This window comes from Cervus elaphus, chromosome 19, assembly GCF_910594005.1.
Source record: "Cervus elaphus chromosome 19, mCerEla1.1, whole genome shotgun sequence".
Classification (NCBI taxonomy): Eukaryota; Metazoa; Chordata; class Mammalia; order Artiodactyla; family Cervidae; genus Cervus; species Cervus elaphus.
This window is the reverse complement of record NC_057833.1, coordinates 84,427,167-84,449,720: the sequence shown is the minus strand read 5'-3', so window position 1 is coordinate 84,449,720 and position 22,554 is coordinate 84,427,167. Positions and strand designations below refer to the sequence as shown.

The 22,554-nt window shown below is 40.5% G+C and overlaps 1 protein-coding gene and 1 non-coding gene across 3 annotated transcripts in view; one reads left to right on the top strand and one right to left on the bottom strand.

Annotated features, from left to right (window-relative positions):
• The window catches only part of PCCB (propionyl-CoA carboxylase subunit beta), a 92,952-nt gene that overhangs the window by 48,616 nt on the left and 21,782 nt on the right, over positions 1-22,554 (bottom strand). For both annotated transcript variants that reach the window (XM_043874697.1, XM_043874698.1), the window contains 3 exons: positions 8,630-8,738; positions 6,149-6,269; positions 4,498-4,579 (listed from right to left, as the gene is read on the bottom strand). In XM_043874697.1, coding sequence (XP_043730632.1) covers positions 4,498-4,579; positions 6,149-6,269; positions 8,630-8,738 — 312 coding nt within the window. The remainder of the gene's footprint in view (positions 1-4,497; positions 4,580-6,148; positions 6,270-8,629; positions 8,739-22,554) is intronic.
• LOC122676308 lies at positions 20,302-20,408 on the top strand. Its single transcript, XR_006335567.1, has one exon. It is a non-coding gene; the product is annotated as a U6 spliceosomal RNA (small nuclear RNA).

Here is a 22,554-nt window from a genome sequence, read left to right as displayed (position 1 = left end):
AGTCCCTTGGACTGCAAGGAGATATAACCAGTCCATCCTAAAGGAGATCAGTCCTGGGTGTTCATTGGAAGGACTGATGTTGAAGCTGAAACTCCAATACTTTGGCCACCTGATGCAAAGAGCTGACTCATTTGAAAAGATCCTTAAAAAAAAAAAAAAAAGACAAGACCCTGATGCTGGGAGGGATTGGGGGCAGGAGGAGAAGGGGACGACAGAGGATGAGATGGCTGGATGGCATCACCGACTCAACGGACATGAGTTTGGGTGAACTCCGGGAGTTAGTGATGGACAGGGAGGCCTGGCGTGCTGCGGTTCATGGGGTCGCAAAGAGTCGGACATGACTGAGTGACTGAACTGAACTGAAAGATGCCTCTCTCTTCCTTTAAATCTTTTCTTCCCAAGAAGGAATACCCTTCCATGACTGCTTTCCTAATTCCTGTGCATGTTTAAATCTCCCCTCTGAAGTAACTCTTCTGAACTAACAGGACTCTTTTCCAATATTTTCACTCTTACAGTGAACTTTCTCTCTGAGTGGTTTATTCTAAATTCCCTTCTCTTTCTTCTGAGCAACATCTCAACACTTCTTCTAGCTCTCCACAGAGACTTATAGCCAAAACTCAAGAAACAGTCCAACTATTTATTGTTCCACTCATTTTTATATTAAGTTTATGGTTTCCTATCTTCTGGTTACAATAAAGGCACGGAATTGGTAGTTGTTTCTTTTTTCTTCTTATTGACCTACATACAGTTTTTCAAGGATGTGTAGAGTTTTGGATTTAGAAGACCATGACTACCCAGAAATACCACCTTCCCTACTGCCTTTTAAAAAAAAAAAAAACAATTTTAAGACTTTTGCTCTCTGGCCAAATTCCATTACTGGCCAAATATCCATTCTGATCCAATGGATATAGTCACAAAAACATACTGATACACAGAGATGTTTTCTGCATCACTACTGTAAAAGCAAAAACTATAAAAGACTGAACTGTCCATCAGTACAGTGATGCTTAAATAGTGTTCCACCCATACAATGGAATAACATACAGCCATCATAACAAATAAGGTAAATTTGTATGTCACGATTGGGAAAGAAAGTGAAAAAAAGCAAGGTGTGCAAGTGTCTATAATAATTATTTTTCAGTTAAAAGTAAATATATTTGACACATATTTGACATATAATTTGTTTTCTGGAAAGATACACAAGAAACTTAATAGTAGTTACCTCTGAGAAATACTGATGAGGAGAGAGAAAAGATTTGCATTTCACCTTACATGTTTCCATACTATGTTTTCTCCTTTGTAAATATTATTTACTTTTATTTTAAAAGAATTACGAAAGTGTAGCAGAGACTTCTAAGTATCCACCAAAAATCCAGCTTCCATTTCTACCACTGTAACAGAAACGATGGCCAAATGGCCCTCATATTTCCTAACCTCCCCTGCAGTTAGATGTGACTATATCAAAATTAAAGAAAATATATTAAACTTCTGGTTCAAAAATCTGAGAAGGGGGAAAAAATGATTAAATGAAAGGAGAAAAGGAGTTAATACAAAAGCAAAAAACACAGAGCCTTAAAAAAGAAAAAGCTCTGAAAGTTGACTCTTCAAATTACCTCAATAAAATATTTCAACTACTAGGTAACTATCAAGAAAATACAGAATACAAAATGTGAGAGGAGAAAACCACTGACACAGATTTTGCTGGTCTGAGACTATATAACCCTACATAAGCCTATGCAGGTAAAATTAAAAATCTGGATGAAATAGGTGAGTCACAGAGAAAAATTTATATACTTTGCCAAAACTGACCCCAGCAACAGTTTAGATAGTTTAGAGACATTAGCATTAAAGAGCAGAGGAAGTTATCAAAAAGGCACTCCTCCATCAAAAAAAATAACAATAAAGCACTAGGCACTGACAATTTTACGTGAGAATTTCTCCAAGATTTTTAAAGAGGAGAAAATCCCAATGCTATTTCAGTTGTTCAGTCCATAGAAAAAGAAAGAAAACTTGCACATTCTTATTATGGCACTTTATGAACTGAATTGTGTACCCCTCCTCCAAATTCATATGTTGAAACCTAACACCCAGTGTGATTATACTTGGAGACGGGACCTTTAAGGAGATAAACAAGGTCATAAAGATTCAGGCCCTAGTCTGAAAGGACTGGTGTCCTTTTAAGAGGAATAACACTTGGGCAGTGTCCACTCAAGCCCCGTGTGTGCACGACTGTGACGTGGTGCTTCCACTCTCAGTATGGACTCAGAGACGCGAAAGTTTTCTTTACTTTTTGGCCAAAATCACATAACAGAATGATCATATCAGAACTATTTGTAATAGCCTCAAACCAGAAATATCCAAATGCCCATCAACAGTAGATAAACTGTGGTCTGTTCATATAAAAGATGAAGAACCATGAGAACAATACACAATGCAGACAAATTTCAATTGTCATGTTGAATCAAAGTAACCAGACAGGCAAGACCACACACTATATGACTCCATTCCTATAATATACAAAACCAAGAAAAACTAAACTATGCTGTTAAAAGTCAGTATGGTGGTTTCCCTTAAATGTTTAGGGGGAAACAGTGCCTGGAAGAGAACAGCAGGGAGGCTTCTCTGTTTCTCTATGTGATGCATTTGAGCTACTCTACATAATTTTGCTTTGTTTTAGGAAGACTTGTAATTGTTAAAAATAATAATAATGGTTACCTCTGTAACTACACCTATTTAATGCTCTTGGCCCCTGGAGTTAGCAATTGGAGAAGTCATCAGGAGGGCTGTCATTCAACAGAGGGACAAAACCAGAAGCCAGGTTCCAGAGAGGAATAAAGGAAGAAGAGACATGAGGAGATGAAGGAAAAAGGGAGAAAAGACTGTGGACAGCAGTTAAGCAGAAATACAGGTAAAGAGGGGCATGTTTTAGCCAACAAGAAGTCCATACATGTTCAAACACATTGATTGCCCAAAGGAAGGAGTTACGAGAGGGAGAAGTTAAACCAGGTAAGAAAGCAAGAGGCCAGATAGACAGGGATGGAGCAAGGAGCCCCGGTGAAGGCACCTCATTCCTTGTGCCTGGGGAGATATGATGTGGGGAGTTGGGAGGGTGATGGGGGAGGGGGGGGAGAAATGGGCAACAATGGGCTCGAGGAACCTGATGCTCTTAATTTTCTCCATAAAGGAAATGCCAGTGTCATGTGATCCGAGTGCGCAGTAGACAAGGAAGTTAGGGTTTGGATCAGGAAGAGTGAAGAAGATAAGACCAGGGGCTGAGCGGAGGTTCACAACACATATTCAAGCCAGGGGCCAGAGAGGCACACCGAGGACCCAGCTCAGGCTTCGCCCCAGCAGGCTAGCAACACGGGTGGATGGGCAGATGACTGCAGCCTTGAACCAGGGATGGCGCTCCATAGGATCAAAGGAGAATCGGGGCACTGATGACAAAAGACACCATTTTACCTTATTCACTGTAATTCTGGACCTAAAATTACCCATGCTGGGTATGCTTTCACTCTCTGAATCTCTTGCCCAGAGGTGAGGTCGCCAAGGTAGGGTTTTGTCCATCACAGTGTCACTAAGAACAGGGCCTGGCTACTAACATCTGGCACAACGGCAGAGGTGTCAGTGAGAACAGTGCCTGGCTACCAAAATCTAGCACAATGGCAGAGTCCAAGCTGGGTCAGGAAGGAAGTGTCCAGAAGGTGCGGAGGGCTCCAGAAGAAAGGGAAGGACAGAGACAGTGAGAGATGGACAGGACAACTGCGAGGTGCAGAGTAGGGAAGGCCAAGGTCAGAGGAGGGCATGCTGGAGGAAGGGGGCTCGCATGGTGCACAGCCGGCAATGATCCCGGCAACCAGGATCAGCTGCTGACTCACGCTGCCTTCCCACAGCACAGGGGAGAAGGAACAGGTCCCTGGGGGAGCCAGGCCTTGGGAGAGGCTGTCCCCACAGAGCTGCCTGGGCTGAATTAAGCGAGAAGAGCTGAGAGCTCAGAACACATGGGGAAGCAGGAGGGAGACAAGGGCCATGGACAGGCGCCTCCAGTTCACTCCAACACTGTCCTCTTCACTTAATGAGCCGGGAACCCCCTACACCAAGAAAGAGGTACAAAGGACTCCTGTGCTCCTCAGACCTACACACATACCCCTCAACTGTCACAGGGTGCCTCGTGAACTCTCCTTTCTCTAGAGAAACAAAACGCCCTCTGAGCATGAGACCCCAGGCAGAAGTGTGTGAAGAGTCAACCCACCTCAACTCCAGGCTCTGGACACACGGCCCCTTCTCCATGGCCAGGGCCAGCAGGGTGGCCAGAGCCACTGAGTCTTCCCTCAACACGTTCCTCGGTGCCCTGGTTCCGTGCCACCCCACGCCCTGTCTGTGGTGCCTGCCGTGAGGGCGTGTGGGTCCCGCACTTCCTCACTGAGCCAAAGCACAAGGACATGCACACTGCCAAGCCAGCAGACAGACAGACAGACAGACAGATGTGGCACTCACAGCGTGGATGATGTCCACCATGTTGTAGGCTTTGGTAGATTCCAAAGGGACAATTGTGTCAAGCTCAGGAACCAGACGGTCACTTTGGGTAGAAAAAGAAGTAGATGTAATCAACATGGAAGAGTTCTGTGGGTGGTGGGGGATATAGGAGAGGGAAATGGGGGAGACAAGAGTGTAGGGGCTGGACTGATTCTGTCCCTGCTGGGCTTGCAAAGCAGTCCCCAAAGATACATTCCTATGCTACCACCACATTAAAATGAACCTGAGCTTGATATTGACCTAGAAGATCTTCCCATTTTCATTTAGAGGAAAAAAATGAGCTTATTCTCCTGAATGTGGTGATGTCTTCATTTATCCTCTGAACACTTCCCACACTCCGGGGACTGTACAGGGTACTAAAAGACATGTAGTGAACAAGACAATGTCCATCCAAGTCTGTCTTGTGGGAACAAGACAATTCCCACACTGGGATTTTGGGCATCACCCCACCCAGTAACAAAGGCCTCCCTTACTGTTCATTCGCTGTTTACTCAGACACATACAGCTTCCCTGGGACTGAATAGACAGCAGCTATGGCTGGGCCAAAGCAGGCTATTCAGACATGTGTAGGCCCTTGGTCCATAACACCTTCAAAGATGTCCTAAACTTTTCAAGAACCCCCACACAGTGCAGAGGCTTAGAAAAGGAGGCTGTGCCCATTGCTCTGGGCCTGGTGACCACCCTCCTTTTCATGACCACACACAGTGGGTCACTGGTTGGGTCCCCTGAGGAGTAATGAAGGCAGACAGGAAGGGGTCCTGGGGACATGATTCTTCAGAGCAACCCTGGCCCAGACACAGCCCAGAAGGTGGGAGCCCAGGTCCACCCACAGGGGAGGGTCTGAAAACGGCTTCTTCTCGAGGGACACAATTTCAAATCCTTCTGCAGAAGTCGTGTAGGCCAAGTGAGTGCTCCAAAATCAGAGAGGAAACAAAGTGGAGGAGAAAGCCGCCAGACGTCTGGAGCAGTGGTTCCCCAGCTGGGCTTCTGGTTTAGTCTGTGGAGTGCCCCCACATCAGACAGTGGCCCACATAAGCAAGAAGGAAAGTGAAGAAGGTCTACGCAGGGTGGCCAGCAACACGGCCTTCCCCAGGGCTGCCCTAGCGTCTGGCCACAAGCAAGTATGCATAAGCAGATTTCCTAAAGGGCACACTGTCTGTATCAGTTCACACTGATTTACTTCAAGTTCATACAAACAAACAAAATCTATCTCATTTCTGAACAAATTAAGACTTCCAAAAATAATATTTTGGGGCCCCATTTTTTTAATTCCCAAGCTACTTGTCAGGTATTACAGAGAGGAAAAAAAAATAAAAACAAGATCTTTTGGGTCTTCCCTGGCAGTCCAGTGGTTAAGACGCCACACTTCCACTGGAGGGAGCACGGGTTCGATCCCTGGTTGGGGAACTAACATCTTGCATGCCACACAGCATGGCCAAAAATAAATATTAAAATTAAAAAAATTTTAATAAACAAATGACATCTTCTTGGCTTCCGTACCCAGACAAGCCACCTCCCACTCCACAATCTACTCCCAGCTGCCCACCAGGGCAGACCCTGGAGGTCCAGCCAGGGCAGGGGGACCAGAGAAGGACTCCAACCTGCAACTCACCTGGGGTCATGGCACTCAAGGACAGGAGCTGGGTCCTGATTGCTGAGAGGTAGGTAGTTGAAGAACTCCCGGAGATTACACAAGGCATCAACGTCATTCTCAAAAGCCCGGTGGGCCACGCCTGAGAAGACAGGGAGGACGTGATGAGCCAGGGCGCATGTTAGCCCAGAGACGCAGCTTCATGTCCACCTGCCTCTTCTAGGGCAGGCCGGCTGATAGCCCTGTTGCTGCCCCCCTCCACTGAGAATGGCACCCCACCACACACCTTCAAGCTGATCCTCTGTCTCTGCAGCCTGTTTCTTCTGCTCCAAATCTACACCCCTACAGGGGTCACTCCTTATATTATACAAATTTTTGCCCTAATATCACCTAGTCACTGGGGTTTCCCCTGGCCCCTCTCCCAAACACAGCCCGCTATGTGAATTATATCTCAATAAGGCTATTACTAAAATATAAATATATATGTGTGCACGTAGAGCATATTTTGGGTCTTACCCTAAGACTACAGAGCTAAGTACATCAGACACAGCCCAAGAGCCTAAGATTCAGGACACCAAATGATGCTTTTAAAGCTAAAATTATGTTATAAAAGAAAATATAATGTAACAAACAGTCATTCATCACATTAAGCTGTCAAAAGAAAAAACAGGCCACAAATGAACATTATACACCTATGTTTGAGTATGCAGTTGTATATTCACATCCATCTGCACAAAAAGACTGCAGCGTATAATCAAAAAGTGAATAGTGTTTATCTTTGGCTAATAAAATTACTAGTGATTTTTATTCCTATAGTTTCTAAATTATCTACCACAGACATGTAATATTATTGCAGTCAGGAAAAAAATTGCATATTTCATCAAATCTGACTCCATCAAGACTCAGCATTATTTAGGGTGGGATGGATTGTGAGACTGGAATTGACATATAGACACTACTATATATAAACTAGATAACCAATGAGAACCTACTGTATAGCACAGGGAACTCTACTCAGTGCTCTGTGGTGACTTAAATGGGAAGGAAATCCAAAATGGAGAGGATGTTTGTATACATATAGCAGACTCACTTTGTTGTAGAGCAGGAATGAACACATTATAAAACTATACTCTATTTAAATAAATATATACAGTTTGAAAATACTATGGTTAATTTTCAATGATGGTATTAATTTAAGAATTTCTGGACTGTGATCTATAAAATCAGATCTATAAATCTACAATAAAGTCAAGACTACGAACAAAGGGGAAAAAAAGTTGCAACGTTATTTTATATTCCAGTAAGAAAAAAACTGCTGCCAATTGAGCCCTGAGATAGGAATGTGACAAACTGTGGGTCAGCAGTGAGAAGTGTGCTGGCCAGAGAGCTGAAAGTACCTGAGGGGTAAGAGAAAGGGGTGTGTCAAGGTGACCCCCACCCAAGATAGGGGAGGAACAACTTCTGTGGGTGGGGGGAATCAAGAGATCTGACTTTTATTTTTTAACCAAATTTCATCAAATGTTAAGACCTCACGGACATTAAGACATACCTCGACTATATGTACACTAAGAAAGAAACACTGACAATCAAATGATGACCCAATGCCTTAACCACAATACAGCGAGGTGCACAGATCATCCACCAGCCTCTCGATGCTCTGAAATCTCTCAAAGAGGCAATTTCTCCTGTCTTCAGTTACACTGCTTCCTGTGTGGTACGCAATCCTTTCACAACTTGAGGTCTTTTGCCAAGGAATTATGGAGTTCCAATCATTATTCCAACAACTGTCTTCTCTAATATCAGATTCATGCTCTGCTCCCAATTACACGCCTCAGTGTATAAACAGCATCTTTCAATGGTGAAAGCAAAGAATAATCTTCCAGCATATGTGACACTTAACCTTAAGGAGGTGAAAAGCTATGACCAAGCTCGTGAGCACACGAGTCTTGACCATGTGCTCACCGGCCAATGATGACTGGTAAGATGCCACTGACTCTTAAAACATACCCCAACTTTGGAGTAAAAAAAGTCCCACACCAAAGGGCTTCCCTGGTATGGTCCAGTGGCTAAGACCGCCCCCCCCCAATGCAGAAGGCCTGGATTCAATCCCTGATCAGGGAACTAGATCCCACAGGCCACAACTAAAGGTCTTGCTCGCCTCAACTAAGACTCAGCACAGCCAAATAATTATTTTCTTTTTAAAAAGTCACATCAAAATGCAATTTTTTAAGTTCAACTATACTCACATGAATCATAATTCTTACAGCCATCATTCTAGTTAGCTCAACATTTTCAAAGACTACAAAAGCATTAAAAGTACCCTGCTAGTTAACGAGTTTGAGATATAAATCCACATTTATTACTATCTGTAGACAATATGTCACACTACAGTCTATTCGAATAAACTCTGTCAATGAAGTGATATTTGTAAGAGACTGTCAGCTCTAGCAATGTCTCCTCTCAGTGTCTGACAACAGTGAGATGAGCCTCAAGGCCCCTCACCTGACATGGTGGTGTGGGTCCTGGCACCCCCGAGTTCCTCCTGAGTAACGTCCTCATTGGTGACAGACTTCACAACGTCAGGGCCAGTGATGAATAAGTAGGAGGTGTCCTGAAACCAGAGAATTCCAGAAAGTTCAATCTCAGGGAAGGCGGTGACATGGTGGCAGAACCAGGTTAGGATACAGCTCACAGATGCCTAACCAAAGTAAAGACCCAGGTTTTCCCTGCCTTGCCATCAAAAAGTCTTCATTGCCTGGTTCTCTCTCAGCAAAATGACCTGCAGTGTGGCTAACATTTCAGGGTCATCTGTAGGGCCACACCCTAACAGGTGGCCCTGATGCAGACCTTGCTATGCACCAAGGACTTTTCTAAGCACTTCATCAGACTGTGTCATTAAAGCCTAGGAACTATTATCACCTTATTTATAGATGAAGAAAGGCACCGGTCTGCAGTTTGCCGAAAATGAACCAGTCACTTTAAGTGAAGCCATCTGGAGACAATGATAATAATCAATGTTTGGTGTTCTGAGAGACTGATAGGCTTTGATTTCTAGTTTCTAACTTAAAGATATAAAGACATATTATAAAATATTTAACCAGAATAGGGGATACAGTGGAATGTAAATCTACATGCCAGCCCTTATTTCCAGGCCTCCATTTCCATCCCCAAAGGCAACCACTGTCAGTTTCTCTGACATCCATGCATATGGGATCATTTATATATTTTTAATATATATAAGTATATTTATATATTATACATTTATTTAAAGTATAAATTTATATATTTATACTTTGAGCAACAAAGACTCAGTGGAGTCAAATATAAAATAAAATAAAATTTTAGAAAACTGTGAATGAAGAAAAAAGTACATACTTTTGTATATACTTGGTACATAGAAAATGTTATTTTGTAGAATTTTATTTTGTATGATTCTGTGTATATCAACATAATATTCTAGAAAATGCAAATTAATCTAGTGTGATAAAAAGCAGATGAACCTGAGGACAGGGCTGGGAGGTAGGAAAGAATGAATTACAATGATACATGAAGAAACTCTGGGAAGTAATGGCTATGTTCACTATCATAATTGTGGTCATGGCTTCATGGCTATAAACACGCATCAAAAAACTCTTAATTACACAACTTAAATGTGTGCAGTTCACCATGCATCGACTATATCTCAAAGTTGTAAAATATGTGGAAATGCAAAGGGTCAAGAATATCCCATATCCATATGACTTAAAGAAAATAAGAGGGAACAACTTGCTGTACCAGATATGAACATTTGTTATAAAGCCATTGCCATTGATAGTATTGTACTGACCGCCACAGAGATAAGCGAACGGATTGAGACAGTGCAATAAACACTCTTGATATATGGACACTTGATTCGTGACAGAAATGACATTACAGAGCAGGAGACAATGTTCTTTTCAATATAAGGCTCTATGTCAACTAAGTACCTGTATTGGAAAAAAAAAATTTAAATAAATCAAACTAGCCTCTATGTGTAAAAGCCACTCCAATTTTAGATGAAAATATAAAACACAAAATAACAAAGCCTTTAGAAAACAGAAAGTATCTTCATGACTTCAGGGTTGGAAAAGGTTCAAGAACTTAAACACACTATCCATAAAGTATTCATTTGACACTGGTTCTCCTATCAAAAGGGCACAGAAGCCAGCTTACAGGGACTCCCACTGGCTAAGGGAAGGATGATTTGAGCATCAAAATAATGATAGTAATGGATTATAAACCACTCAGTAAAATCTGAAATCCATGAACCTATATTAAGTCAATGAAATGAACAAATGCCCAAGAAATACAGGGCTCTTCCTTAAAGTAAAATGGCAATTAATATGAAGCAAGTGGTGGAGCTGGAAAATAACCATCTTGTAAAGATTGGTTTGGACAGGAATAATCGATAGATATTAATCAAGGAGCAAAAGTATAATGTGGAACAGTTATATGGCCTCAAAGCGTCTTTTCAGTGAGGATCAGCTACAAAGGAAAAACAGCAACTACACAGTGGAGAAACCAGACAACATTTCAACAATGATCAAATTAATATCATCAATGAAGGGCAGATGGCCACCACTTGCCTCCAGATGTGATCATCTGTGAGGCAAGGATACAATATCACCAATGTAGTAGACAGACTGGGATATCTAATCTGAATCTGATCGTGAGGAAATGCCAGATAAACCCAAACTGAGCAACAACCTATGAAATAATTCATTCTGTAGCCTTCGATGTCATGACAAGGAATCTGAGGAATTGTCATAGGGTAAAGGAAGTTAATGCAATATAACAACTAAATGGAATATGCGAGCCCAAAATGGATCCTGTGCTAAAGAAAACGCTATAAAGGAAATCTTGGGGACAACTGACCGAACTGGAATCTGCTTGGTAAACAAAAGTATTACATCAGATGGACTACATGTTAGTCATATGCAAAACAAGCTTAAGAAATTTTTAAAAATTGAAATCATACAAGCTATCTTGTTTGATCACAATGGAATGAAACTGGAAACAGAAAGAAAACTGGAAACTTACAAATAGGTGGAAATTAAACATCACACTTTAAACAACCAACGGACTGAGATGAAATCAAGGGAAATTTAAAAATATGAAGAAATGAAAGCATACAAAAACTTATGAGCTACAGCAAAAACAGTGCTAAGAGGAGAAATTAAAGCTGTAAACACTTACACTAAGAAAGTTCTGAACCCAACTTTACACCTTAAGGAACTCAACAAGAAAAAAAGAACTAAACCTAAAGAGCAGAAGGAAGGAAATAAATATTAGAACTGAGATAAGTGAAAAATAGAAAAAATAGGGGGAGAAAAAAAATCAGTAAAACCAGAAGTTGGTTTTTTAAAAAGATCAACAAAATCGACAAATATTTAGCAAGATGGACAAATAGCAATATTTAGCAAAAAGAGATTCAAATTACTAAAATCAGAAATGAAAGTGGGGGGACTTTCCCGGTGGTCCTGTGGTTAAGAATCACCTGCCAATGCAGGGGACACAGATTCAATCCCGGCCACAATTACAGAACCCACACTCCAGAGCCCAGAAGCCACAATTACTGAAGCATGCACACCCTAGGTCCTGTGTTCTTCAATAAGAGAACCCACTGCAATTAGAAGCCTACCCATCCCAACGAGAGTAGCCCCCACCACCTCACTACAACTAGAGAAAGCCCACATGCAGAAATGAACATTCAGCACCGCCCAAGACAAAAAAAATTTTTTTAAACAGAAATGAAAGTGGAAACATAACTACCAATTCTACAGAAATAAAAAGATTATGAGTCCTATGTACAATTCTATACCAACAAAATGGATAACCTAGATGATATGGACAAAATTCCTAGAAACATACAACCTACTACCAAGATTGAATCATGAAAAAGTAGAAAATCTGAATAGACCTGTAACTAGTAAGGAGACTCAATCAGTAATCAAAAACCTCCCAAATAAAAGCTCAAGACCAAGTGGTTTCACCATTGAATTCTACCAAATATTAAGAAAGATTAAATACCAATCCCCTCAAACTCTTTCCAAAAAATTGAAGAGGAGGAAATATCTCCTAATTCATTCTATGAGCCCCAGCATTACCTTAATACCAAAGCAGACAAAGACACTATAAGAAAAGTACAGATCAATATCCCATATAAATATTGATGTAAAAATACTCAACAAAATACCAACAGACCTAATCCAATGATATTTTATAAGGAATTATACACCAAAACGAACAATTATTTTTTCCTGAAATATAAGGATGGTTAAACACACCAATATCAATGTAATATACCACATTAACAAAAAACAAAGAAAAAAATTACACGATCATCTCAATGCAAAAAAAGCATGACAGAATTCAACACTTTCATGATAAAAATATTCAGAAAACTAGAAAGAAACTACTTCAACATGATTAAGGTCATATACGGAAAACCTACAGCTAACATACTCAATGGTAAAAGATTAGAAGCTTTCCTCTAAGAACAGGTACAAGGTAAGGATGCCCATTTTCTCACTTCTATTCAACATAGATCTAATCAAAGCAACCAAAAACAAAAGAAAAGAAAAGGCATCTAAATCAGAAAGAAAGAATAAAATTATCTAGTTTGCAGATGACATGGATTTTATATGCAGAAAACCCTAAAGACTACACACAAAGTTAGAATGAACAAATTAAGTTGCAGGATACAAAATTAACAAAACAAAATCAGTTGCAAAATAGTTGTACACTAACAATGAAAAATCTGAAAAGGAAGTTACAAAAACAAGTTAATTTACAATAGCTTCTCAAGTGCTTAGAGGAATAAAGCACTTAGGAATAAGGCAAAAAGGCAAAAGAAAAAAGAAAACTTGTAACAATGAAAATTACAAAACATTTCTGAAAGAAATTAAAGAAGGTATAACAGAAAAGACAGCTGTTTGTGGATTGAAAGACACAGATTCAATGTCATCCCTATCAAAATCCCAATGACATTTTTGAAGAAACAGAAAAATCCATCCTAAATTTGATGTGGAGCCTCAAGAGACTCTGCATGCAGTCAAATAATATTTTTTTTAAATTACAAATATCCTTTATGAATACTGACATAGAAATCCTGGACAAAATATGTGCAAACCAAAGGAGAACATTAAAAGGTTTATACACTATAATCAAGTGGGATTTATTCCTGGAATTTGAGAATGGGTCAACAGACAAAAACTAATCAATATGATGTGTCACCTCAATAGGATGAAGGGAAAAAAACCCATCATCTCAATTGATGCAATAAAAGAATGGCAGTCAAACAATTTTTAAAAAACTAAGTTGGAGATCTCACACTGACTTCAAAACAGTGTGGAACTGGCATTAAAGTAGACATACAGACGAATGGAACAGATCAGCCCAGAAATAAACCCTTCCATATTTGGTCAAGTGGTTTTCAACAATGATCCTTAGACCATTCAATGGAGAAAGAACAGTCTTTCCAACAAATGGTGCTGGAATCCAACATTATGCTGGAATCCTGAGCATATATTCAGAGAAAACTCTAATTCAGAAAAAATACATGCACTCCAGTACTTATAATAGCACTATTAACAACAGCCAAGACATAGGAGCAACCTAAATGTCCATTAAGAGATGACTGGATAAAGAAGATGTATTGCATATATACAATAAAATACTACTCAGCCATAAAAAAGAATGAAAGACATCCCTGGCGATTCAGTGATTAAGACTCCATGCTTCCACTGCAAAAGGCACAGGTTCAATCCCTGATGGAGAACTAAGATCCTACATGTCACTTAGTATGGAAAAAAATTTTTTTACTAAAAATAAATAAAAGAATAAAATAATTGCCATTTGCAGCAACATGGATGGATGTAGACATTATCATACTAAATGAACTAAAGAAAATGAAAGCGTCACTGAGTCGTGTCTGACTCTTCGCAACCCCATGAACGATAGCCTGCCAGTCTCCTCTGTCATTAGAAATCTCCAGGCAAGAATACTGGAGTATTTCCAGGGGATCTTCCCCACCCAGGAATCAAACCTGGGTCTCCTACACTGCAGGCAGATTCTTTACCATCTGAGTCACCAGGACTCTTAAGAGAGACAAATATCATATGATATCACTTCTATGTGGAATCTAAAATATGATACAAATGAACTTATTTACAAAACAGAAACAGACTCCTAGATATAAAAAACAAGCCTATGGTTACCAAAGGGGAAGTATAGGGAAAGGAAAAAATTTGGAGTTTGGGACTGACGGATACACACTAGTATATATAAAACATGAGAGCAATGACATGACATAAAAGAGGACAGCAAGGACCTACTGGAGAGCACAGGAAACTAAATTCAATATCCTGTAATAAACTATAATGAAAAAAAATATTGCTGGGAAAACTGGATATCCACATGCAAAAACATGAAGTTGGACCTTATGTTATATGATACACAAAAATTAACTCAAAATAGATCAAAGGACCAAACATAAGAGCTAAAACTATACAACTCAGAAAAGAAAAAGTGGAAACTCTTGTGACACTGGATTTGGCAAGACTTCTCAGGTATGACAACAAAAGCAGAGATAACAAAAGTACATAGATTTCATCAAATTAAAATCTTTTGTGCAAAAAACACCAGTAGAATAAAAAAGCAGCCCATAGAATGGAAGGAAATATTTTCAAAGATGTATCTGTTATGCGGTAATATCAGAATATGTAAAGAACTTCTACAACTCAACAACAACAAAAACAATCCAATCAAGAAGACTTGCATAGACATTTCCAAAAAGATACATGAAAGTGAAAGTATCACTTGCTCAGTCATTCCCAACTCTTTGCGACCCCATGAACTGCAGCCCACCAGGCCCCGCTGTCCATGAGACTTTCCAGGCAAGGATACTGGAGTGGCTTGACATTTCCTACTCCAGGGGATCTTCCCAACCCAGGGATCAAACCCAGGTCTCCTACACTGCAGGCATATTCTTCACCAAACGAGCTACCAGGTAAACCCTTACCAATGGCAAATAATATGAAAAGAGGCTCAATATCACTAATTATATTAGGAAATATAAATGAAAACCACAATGAGATACCACTTCACACAAACTAATATAGCTATCATCAAAACAGAAAACAAGTGCTGGCAAGAATGTGGAGAAGATGGAACTTTTGTGCATTATTGGTGAGAATGTAAAATGGTACAGACATTGTGCAAAAACAGTGTGATGTTCCCTCAAAATATTAAACAGAATTACCATTTTGTCAAAAAGTGTGAAAAGGCAAAAAGATAGGACACTGAAAGATGAACTCCCCAGGTCGGTAGGTGCCCAGTATGCTACCTGGAGATCAGTGGAGAAATAACTCCAGAAAGAATGAAGAGATGGAGCCAAAGCAAAAACAACACCCAGTTGTGGATGTGATAGAAGCAAAGTCCAATGCTGTAAAGAGCAATATTGCATAGGAACCTGGGATGTTAGGTCCATGAATCAAGGAAAATTGGAGTGGTCAAAGAGGAGATAGCAAGAGTGAACGTCAACATTTTAGGAATCAGCAAACTAAGATGAACTGGAATGGGTGAATTTAACTCAGATTACCATTATATCTACTACTGTGGGCAGGAATCCCTTAGAAGAAATGGAGTGGCCATCATAGTCAACAAAAGAGTCTGAAACGCAGTACTTGTATGCAATCTCAAAAATGACAAAATGATCTCTGTTCGTTTCCAAGGCAAACCATTCAAAATCACGATAACCCAAGTCAATGCCCTGACCAAAAATGCTGAAGGAGCTGAAGTTGAACACTTCCATGAAATGTTCTACAAGACTTTCTAGAACTAACACCCAAAAAAGATGTCCTTTTCATTATAGAGGACTGGAATCAAAAGTAGAAAGTCAAGAAACACCTGGAGTAACAGGCACATTTGGCCTTGGAGTACAGAATGAAGCAGGGCAAAGGCTAACAGGGTTTTGCGAAGAGAACACACTGGTCATAGCAAACACCCTCTTCCAGCAACACAAGAGACAACTCTACACATGGGCATCACCAGATGGTCAACACCAAAATCAGTTTGATTATATTCTTTGCAGCCAAAGATGGAGAAGCTCTATACAGGCAGCAAAAACAAGACCAAGAGCTGACTGTGGTTCAGATCATGAACTCCTTATTGCCAAATTCAGACTTAGATTGAAGAAAGTAGGGAAAACGACTAGACCATTCAGGTACGACCTAAATCAAATCCCTTACGATTATACAGTGGAAGTGAGAAATAGAAGCAAGGGATTAGAGTGACAGACAGACTGTCTGAAGAACTATGGACAGAAGTTCATGACATTGTACAGGAGACAGGGAGCAAGACCATCCCCAAGAAAAAGAAACACAAAAAAGCAAACTGGTTGTCTGAGGAGGCCTTACAAATAGCTGAGAAAAAAGGTAAAGGCAAAGGAGAAAAGGAAAGATATACCCATTTGAATGCAGAGTTCCAAAGAATAGCAAGGAGAGATAAGAAAGCCTTCTTCAGTGATCAATGCAAAGAAATAGAGGAAAACAACAGAATGAGAAAGACTAGATATCTCTTCAAGAAAATTAGAGATACCAAGGGAACATTTTATGCAAAGATGGGCTCAATAAAGGATAGAAATGATATGGACCTAACAGAAGCAGAAGATATTAAGAAGAGGTGGCAAGAATACACAGAGGAGCTATACAAAAAAGATCTTCATGACCCAGATAATTACGATGGTATGATCACTCACCTAGAGCTAGACGTCCTGGAATGCGAAGTCAAGCGGACCTTAGGAAGCATCACTGTGAACAAAGCTAGTGGAGGTGATGGAATTCTAGTTGACCTATTTCAAATCCTAAAAGATGATGCTGTGAAAGTGCTGCACTAATATGCCAGTAAATTTGGAAAACTCAGCAGTGGCCACAAGTCTAGAAAAGGTCAGTTTTCATTCCAATCTCAAAGAAAGGCAGTGCCAAAGAATGCTCAAACTACCGCACAATTACACTCATCTCACGCTAGTAGAGTAATGCTCAAAATTCTTCAAGCCAGGCTTCAACAGTATGTGAACCGTGAACTTCCAGAAGTTCAAGCTGGATTTAGAAAAGGCAGAGGAACCAGAGATCAAACTGCCAACATTCATTGGATCATTGAAAAAGCAAGAGGGTTCCAGAAAAACATCTATTTCTGCTTTGTTGACTATGCCAGAGCCTTTGACTGTGTGGATCACAATAAATTGTGGAAAATTCTGAAAGAGAAGGGCATACCAGACCACCTGACCTGCCTCTTGAGAAACCTGGATGCAGGTTAAGAAGCAACAGTTAGAACTGGACATGGAAGAACAGACTGGTACCAAATAGGGAAAGGAGTACGTCAAGGCTGTATATTGTCACCCTGCTTATTTAACTTATATGCAGAGTACATCATGAGAAATGCTGGGCTGGAGGAAGCACAAGCTGGAATCAAGATTGCTGGAAGAAATATCAATAACCTCAGATATGAAGATGACAGCACCCTTATGGCAGAAAGTGAAGAAGAACTAAAGAGCCTCTTGATGAAAGTGAAAGGGCAGAGTGAAAAAGTTGGCTTAAAACTCAACATTCAGAAAACTAAGATCATGGCATCTGGTCCCATCGCTTCATGGCAAATAGATGGGGAAACAGTGGAAACTGACAGACTTTATTTTTGGGGGCTCCAAAATCACTGCAGATGGTGACTGCAGCCATGAAATTAAAAGACGCTTGCTCTGTGGAAGGAAAGTTATGACCAACCTAGACAGCATATTAAAAAGCAGAGACATTACTTTGCCAAAAAAGGTCTGTCTAATCAAAGCTATGGTTTTTCCAGCAGTCATGTACAGATCTGAGAGTTGGACTATAAAGAAAGCTGAGCACCCAAGAATTGATGCTTTTGAACTGTGGTGTTTTAGAAGACTCTTGAGAGTCCCTTGAACTGCAAGGAGATCCAACCAGTCCATCCTAAAGGAAATCAGTCCTGAATATTCACTGGAAGGACTGATGCTGAAGCTAAAACTCCGATACTTTGGCCACCTGATGTGAAGAACTGACTCATTTGAAAAGACCCTGATGCTGGGAGGGATTGGGGGCAGGAGGAGAAGGGGATGACAGAGGATGAGATGGTTGGATGGCATCACCGACTCGATGGACATGAGTTTGAGTTTGAGTTTGGACATGGAGTTTGAGTAGACTCCATGAGTTGGTGATAGACAGGGAGGCCCGGCATGCTGCAGTCCATGGGGTCACAAAGAGTCGGACACAACTGAGCAACTGAACCTAAGTGAACTCAGGAACTCCACTCCTAAATATACATCCAAAAGAATTGAAAACAGGGGTTCAGACAGATATATATACACTGACGTTTACTACAGAATTACAATAGCCAAGAGGTGGAAACAACTCACATGTTCACTGGCAGATGAATAAACAAAATATAGTAGTAGATACAAAGGAATATAATCACTCTTATAACGGAAGGTTGACACATGCTAACATAATCATGAGCCGTGAAGACATACTAACCGAAATACACCAGTCACAAAAAGACAAATATTGTATGAGTCCAAAATTTCTGAGATAGAAAGGGACTGGGAGTGGGGAATGAGGAACTAACATTCAATGAGTACAGAGTTTCAACTGTGGTGTATATGAAAAATTTCTGGTGGTAATGGTTGCACAAGTATATAAATGTACCTAAGGCCACTCTGGCAGCCCACTCCAGTGTTCTTGCCGGGAGAATCCCAGGGATGGGGGAGCCTGGTGGGCTGCCATCTATGGGGTCGCACAGAGTCAGACACGACTGAAGCGACTTAGCAGCAGCAGCAGCAAGGCCACTGAAATGTAACAAATTTTTACCACATTAACCATTTCTTATGTATATTCTATAAATTTTTTTTTTAAGTATTATATCTGGACTTCCCTGATGGCTCAGTGGTGAAGAACCCACCTGCCAATGCAGGAGACATTAGGTGGATCCTGGGTCAGGGAAGATCCCACGTGCCTCGAAGCAAATAACCCCATGCACCATAACTATTGAGTCTGTGTCCTAGTGCCTGGGAGCGACAACTACCGAGCCTTGTGCCGTAACTACTGAAGCCCGCACGCCTAGAGCCCAGGCTTCACAACAAGAGAAGCCACTGCAATGAGAAGCCCGAGCACCACAACAAGAAAGTAGCCCCTGCTCACTGCAACTGGAGAGCAGCATGTGCAGCAGAGACCCAGCACGGTCAAAAATAAGTAAACAATTTTTAAAAAGTATTATATCAGTGTTAAACTTCCAGAATTTAACAACTGGTTATATAAGTTCTTAAGAATTACATACTGAAACATTAAAAAGGTAAAGGGACATGATATATATAACCCATTTTCAGTTAAGAGTTCTGTACATTTGAAATTTCAAGATAAAAAGATTTTTTAATTCTGCCCAAAGGACAGCAAAACTTCACGTCACAGAGTTGGGGAAGACAGGTGCAACATACATAATTGATACTTATAGCCAGACCATATAAAGAACTGCTAAAAACCAGTACGAAAAAAATGAAAACCTCAATTTTTAAAAATGGGCAAAATAGATGAACAGGCATGCCACAAAAGAAACATGCAAATGAATTCCCTGGCAGACCAGTGGTTAGACTCCTCGCTTTTACTGCCAAGGGCCTGAGTTCAGTTCTTGGTCAGGGAACTAAGATCCCACAAGTCACACAGCATAGACAAAAATAAATGAAAGAAACATATGAAAAGGGTTCAACCTCATCAGTCATGTAAATGCAAATTAAGACAAGAAGAGATCACACCACATGTAAACTGGCATTAATTAAATTGCATCAATAAAAGTGCTGGCAAGGACATCAGTTCAGTCAAGTTCAGTTCAGCCACTCAGTCGTGTCTGACTCTTTGCGACCCCATGGACTGCAGCACACCAGGCTTCCCTGTCCATCACCAACTCCCGGAGCTTGCTCAAATTCATGATCAACAAGGCAGCGACACCATCGATGCAGTCGGCAAGGACATAGAACAAGTGAAATTCTCACACACTACTAGCAGAAGTGTAAATTGCTGCAACTTCTTGGTAACAAGTGTTACCTAGGAAAGCTGAAGATATGTATATCCTACGACTTTGAAAAACTGAAACATGTGCTCACTTTGGCAGCACATATACTAAAATTGGAACGATACAGAGAAGATTAGCATGGCCCCTGCGCAAGGATGACACGCAAATTTGTGAAGCGTTCCATATTTTTTATCTGAAAGAGACAGGTGCACCCCAATGTTCATCACAGCACTGTTTATAATAGCCAGGACATGGAAGCAACCTAGATGCCCATCAGCAGACGAATGGATAAGGAAGCTGTGGTACATATACATCATGGAATATTACTCAGCCATTAAAAAGAATTCATTTGAATCAGTTCTAATGAGATGGATGAAACTGCAGCCCATTATACAGAGTGAAGTAAGCCAGAAAGATAAAGACCATTACAGTATACTAACACATATATATGGAATTTAGAAAGATGGTAATGATAACCCTATATGCAAAACAGAAAAAGAGACACAGATGTACAGAACAGACTTTTGGACTCTGTGGGAGAAGGCGAGGGTGGGATGTTTCGAGAGAACAGCATCGAAACATGTATATTATCTAGGGTGAAACAGATCACCAGCCCAGGTGGGATGCATGAGACAAGTGCTCGGGCCTGGTGCACTGGGAAGACCCAGAGGGATAGGGTAGAGAGGGAGGTGGGAGGGGGGATCGGGATGGGGAATACACGTAACTCCATGGCTGATTCATGTCAATGTATGACAAAAACCACTACAATATTGTAAAGTAATTAGCCTCCAACTAATAAAAATAAATGAAAATACATATATATATATATACAATCCTATTTTAAAAAAAACTGAAACATGTATGCAGCAAGATACATGTGTAAGAATGCTTACATCAGCATGATTTGTAATGGCTATACCACTATTAAAATGCAATATTTTTACAAAGTACATGGATAAACCTTAAAAGCACGAGTCACAGTCACACACAAAAGAATGTATATTGTATTTATTCTAAAGGTAAAATAGGCAGCATTACCCCACTGTTTAGTGAGACATAAATAAAATTTTAAACTGAAAAGCAAAACAAATTTTTAAATTACCAAAAAAGTTGAAATAAATACTTCTAGGCAGGATAGATGGAGACAATAGTGATTAGGAGGGTAATGAGAGCAGGGTTCCTGGAGGGCCATTTCTTTCTTTCTTTAAAATTTTTGGCTGAGCTAAATGGCATGTGGGATCATAGTTCCCTGACCAGGGATCAAAACCACAGCCCCTCGCAGTGGCAGCACAGAGTCTTAACCACGGGACCACCAGGGAAGTCTCTGGAGGGCCATTTCTCGATCTAGGTGTTATTTACATGAATCTGTACTTAATAATAATTGCTTTACATACTTTATGTACTTCCCTGAGTAGGTATTATATTAGAAAATTTAAAGTGTTCAAAATTCTGGGGACTTCCCCAGTGGTTCAGTGGTTAAGAATCTGCCTGTCAATTCTGGGGACATGGATTCCATCCCTGCTCCAGGAAGATCCCACATGCTGAGCGGCAGCTAAGCCCGTGTGCCACAGCTAGTGAGCCTGTGTTCTAAACCCTGAGCTCAAGAAAAGCCACCGCGACGAGAAGTCCACATGCCTCAACTAGAGAGTAGTCCCTGCTTGCCCCAATCAGAGAAAGTCTCTGCACAGCAAGACCCAGTGCAGCCAAAAATAAAAATAAATAAACAAGCAAATAAATAAAGTATTAAAATTTTTTTTAAATTAACTGGGAGAGGAGGCTGAGACAGAAGCAGGAAAATCAGTTAGAAGGATTCTGCAATAACCCCAGATGAGGTGTTTCACTCAAAGTACTGGCAGTGTAAGTAATAAGACATACATGCCAATTTGGTTATGCTTTAGATTATATCCCAAGGTACAGCAAATATGATTTCTGACTGATTGAACTTGGAATGTGACAGAAAAATATGAGTCAAAATTATGCCAATGTTTTTGACCTGAGCCAATGGAAGGCTGGTCTTGCCATTTATTGAGAGGAGGAAGGCTACAAAAGAGCATTTTGGGAAAGGTTCATGAAAGATCTAAACCTATCCATTTTGAGATACCCATTAAAGTCCAAATGGAAATGTTGATAGGAAACTAAATGTTTAGTCCTGGAGTTCCGGAGACCGTTTCATCCTGAAAAAATGGGTCTGAGAGCTGTCAGCACATAGATATTTAAAGTCTTGAGATAGGATAAGATCACCAAGGGAATGAGAGAATCGCTAGAAACAAACCAAGAGAGTAGAGTGCCCTGATGTTTCAAAGAGGAAGAAGTGACGAGATGGGTCAAGTGCTGCT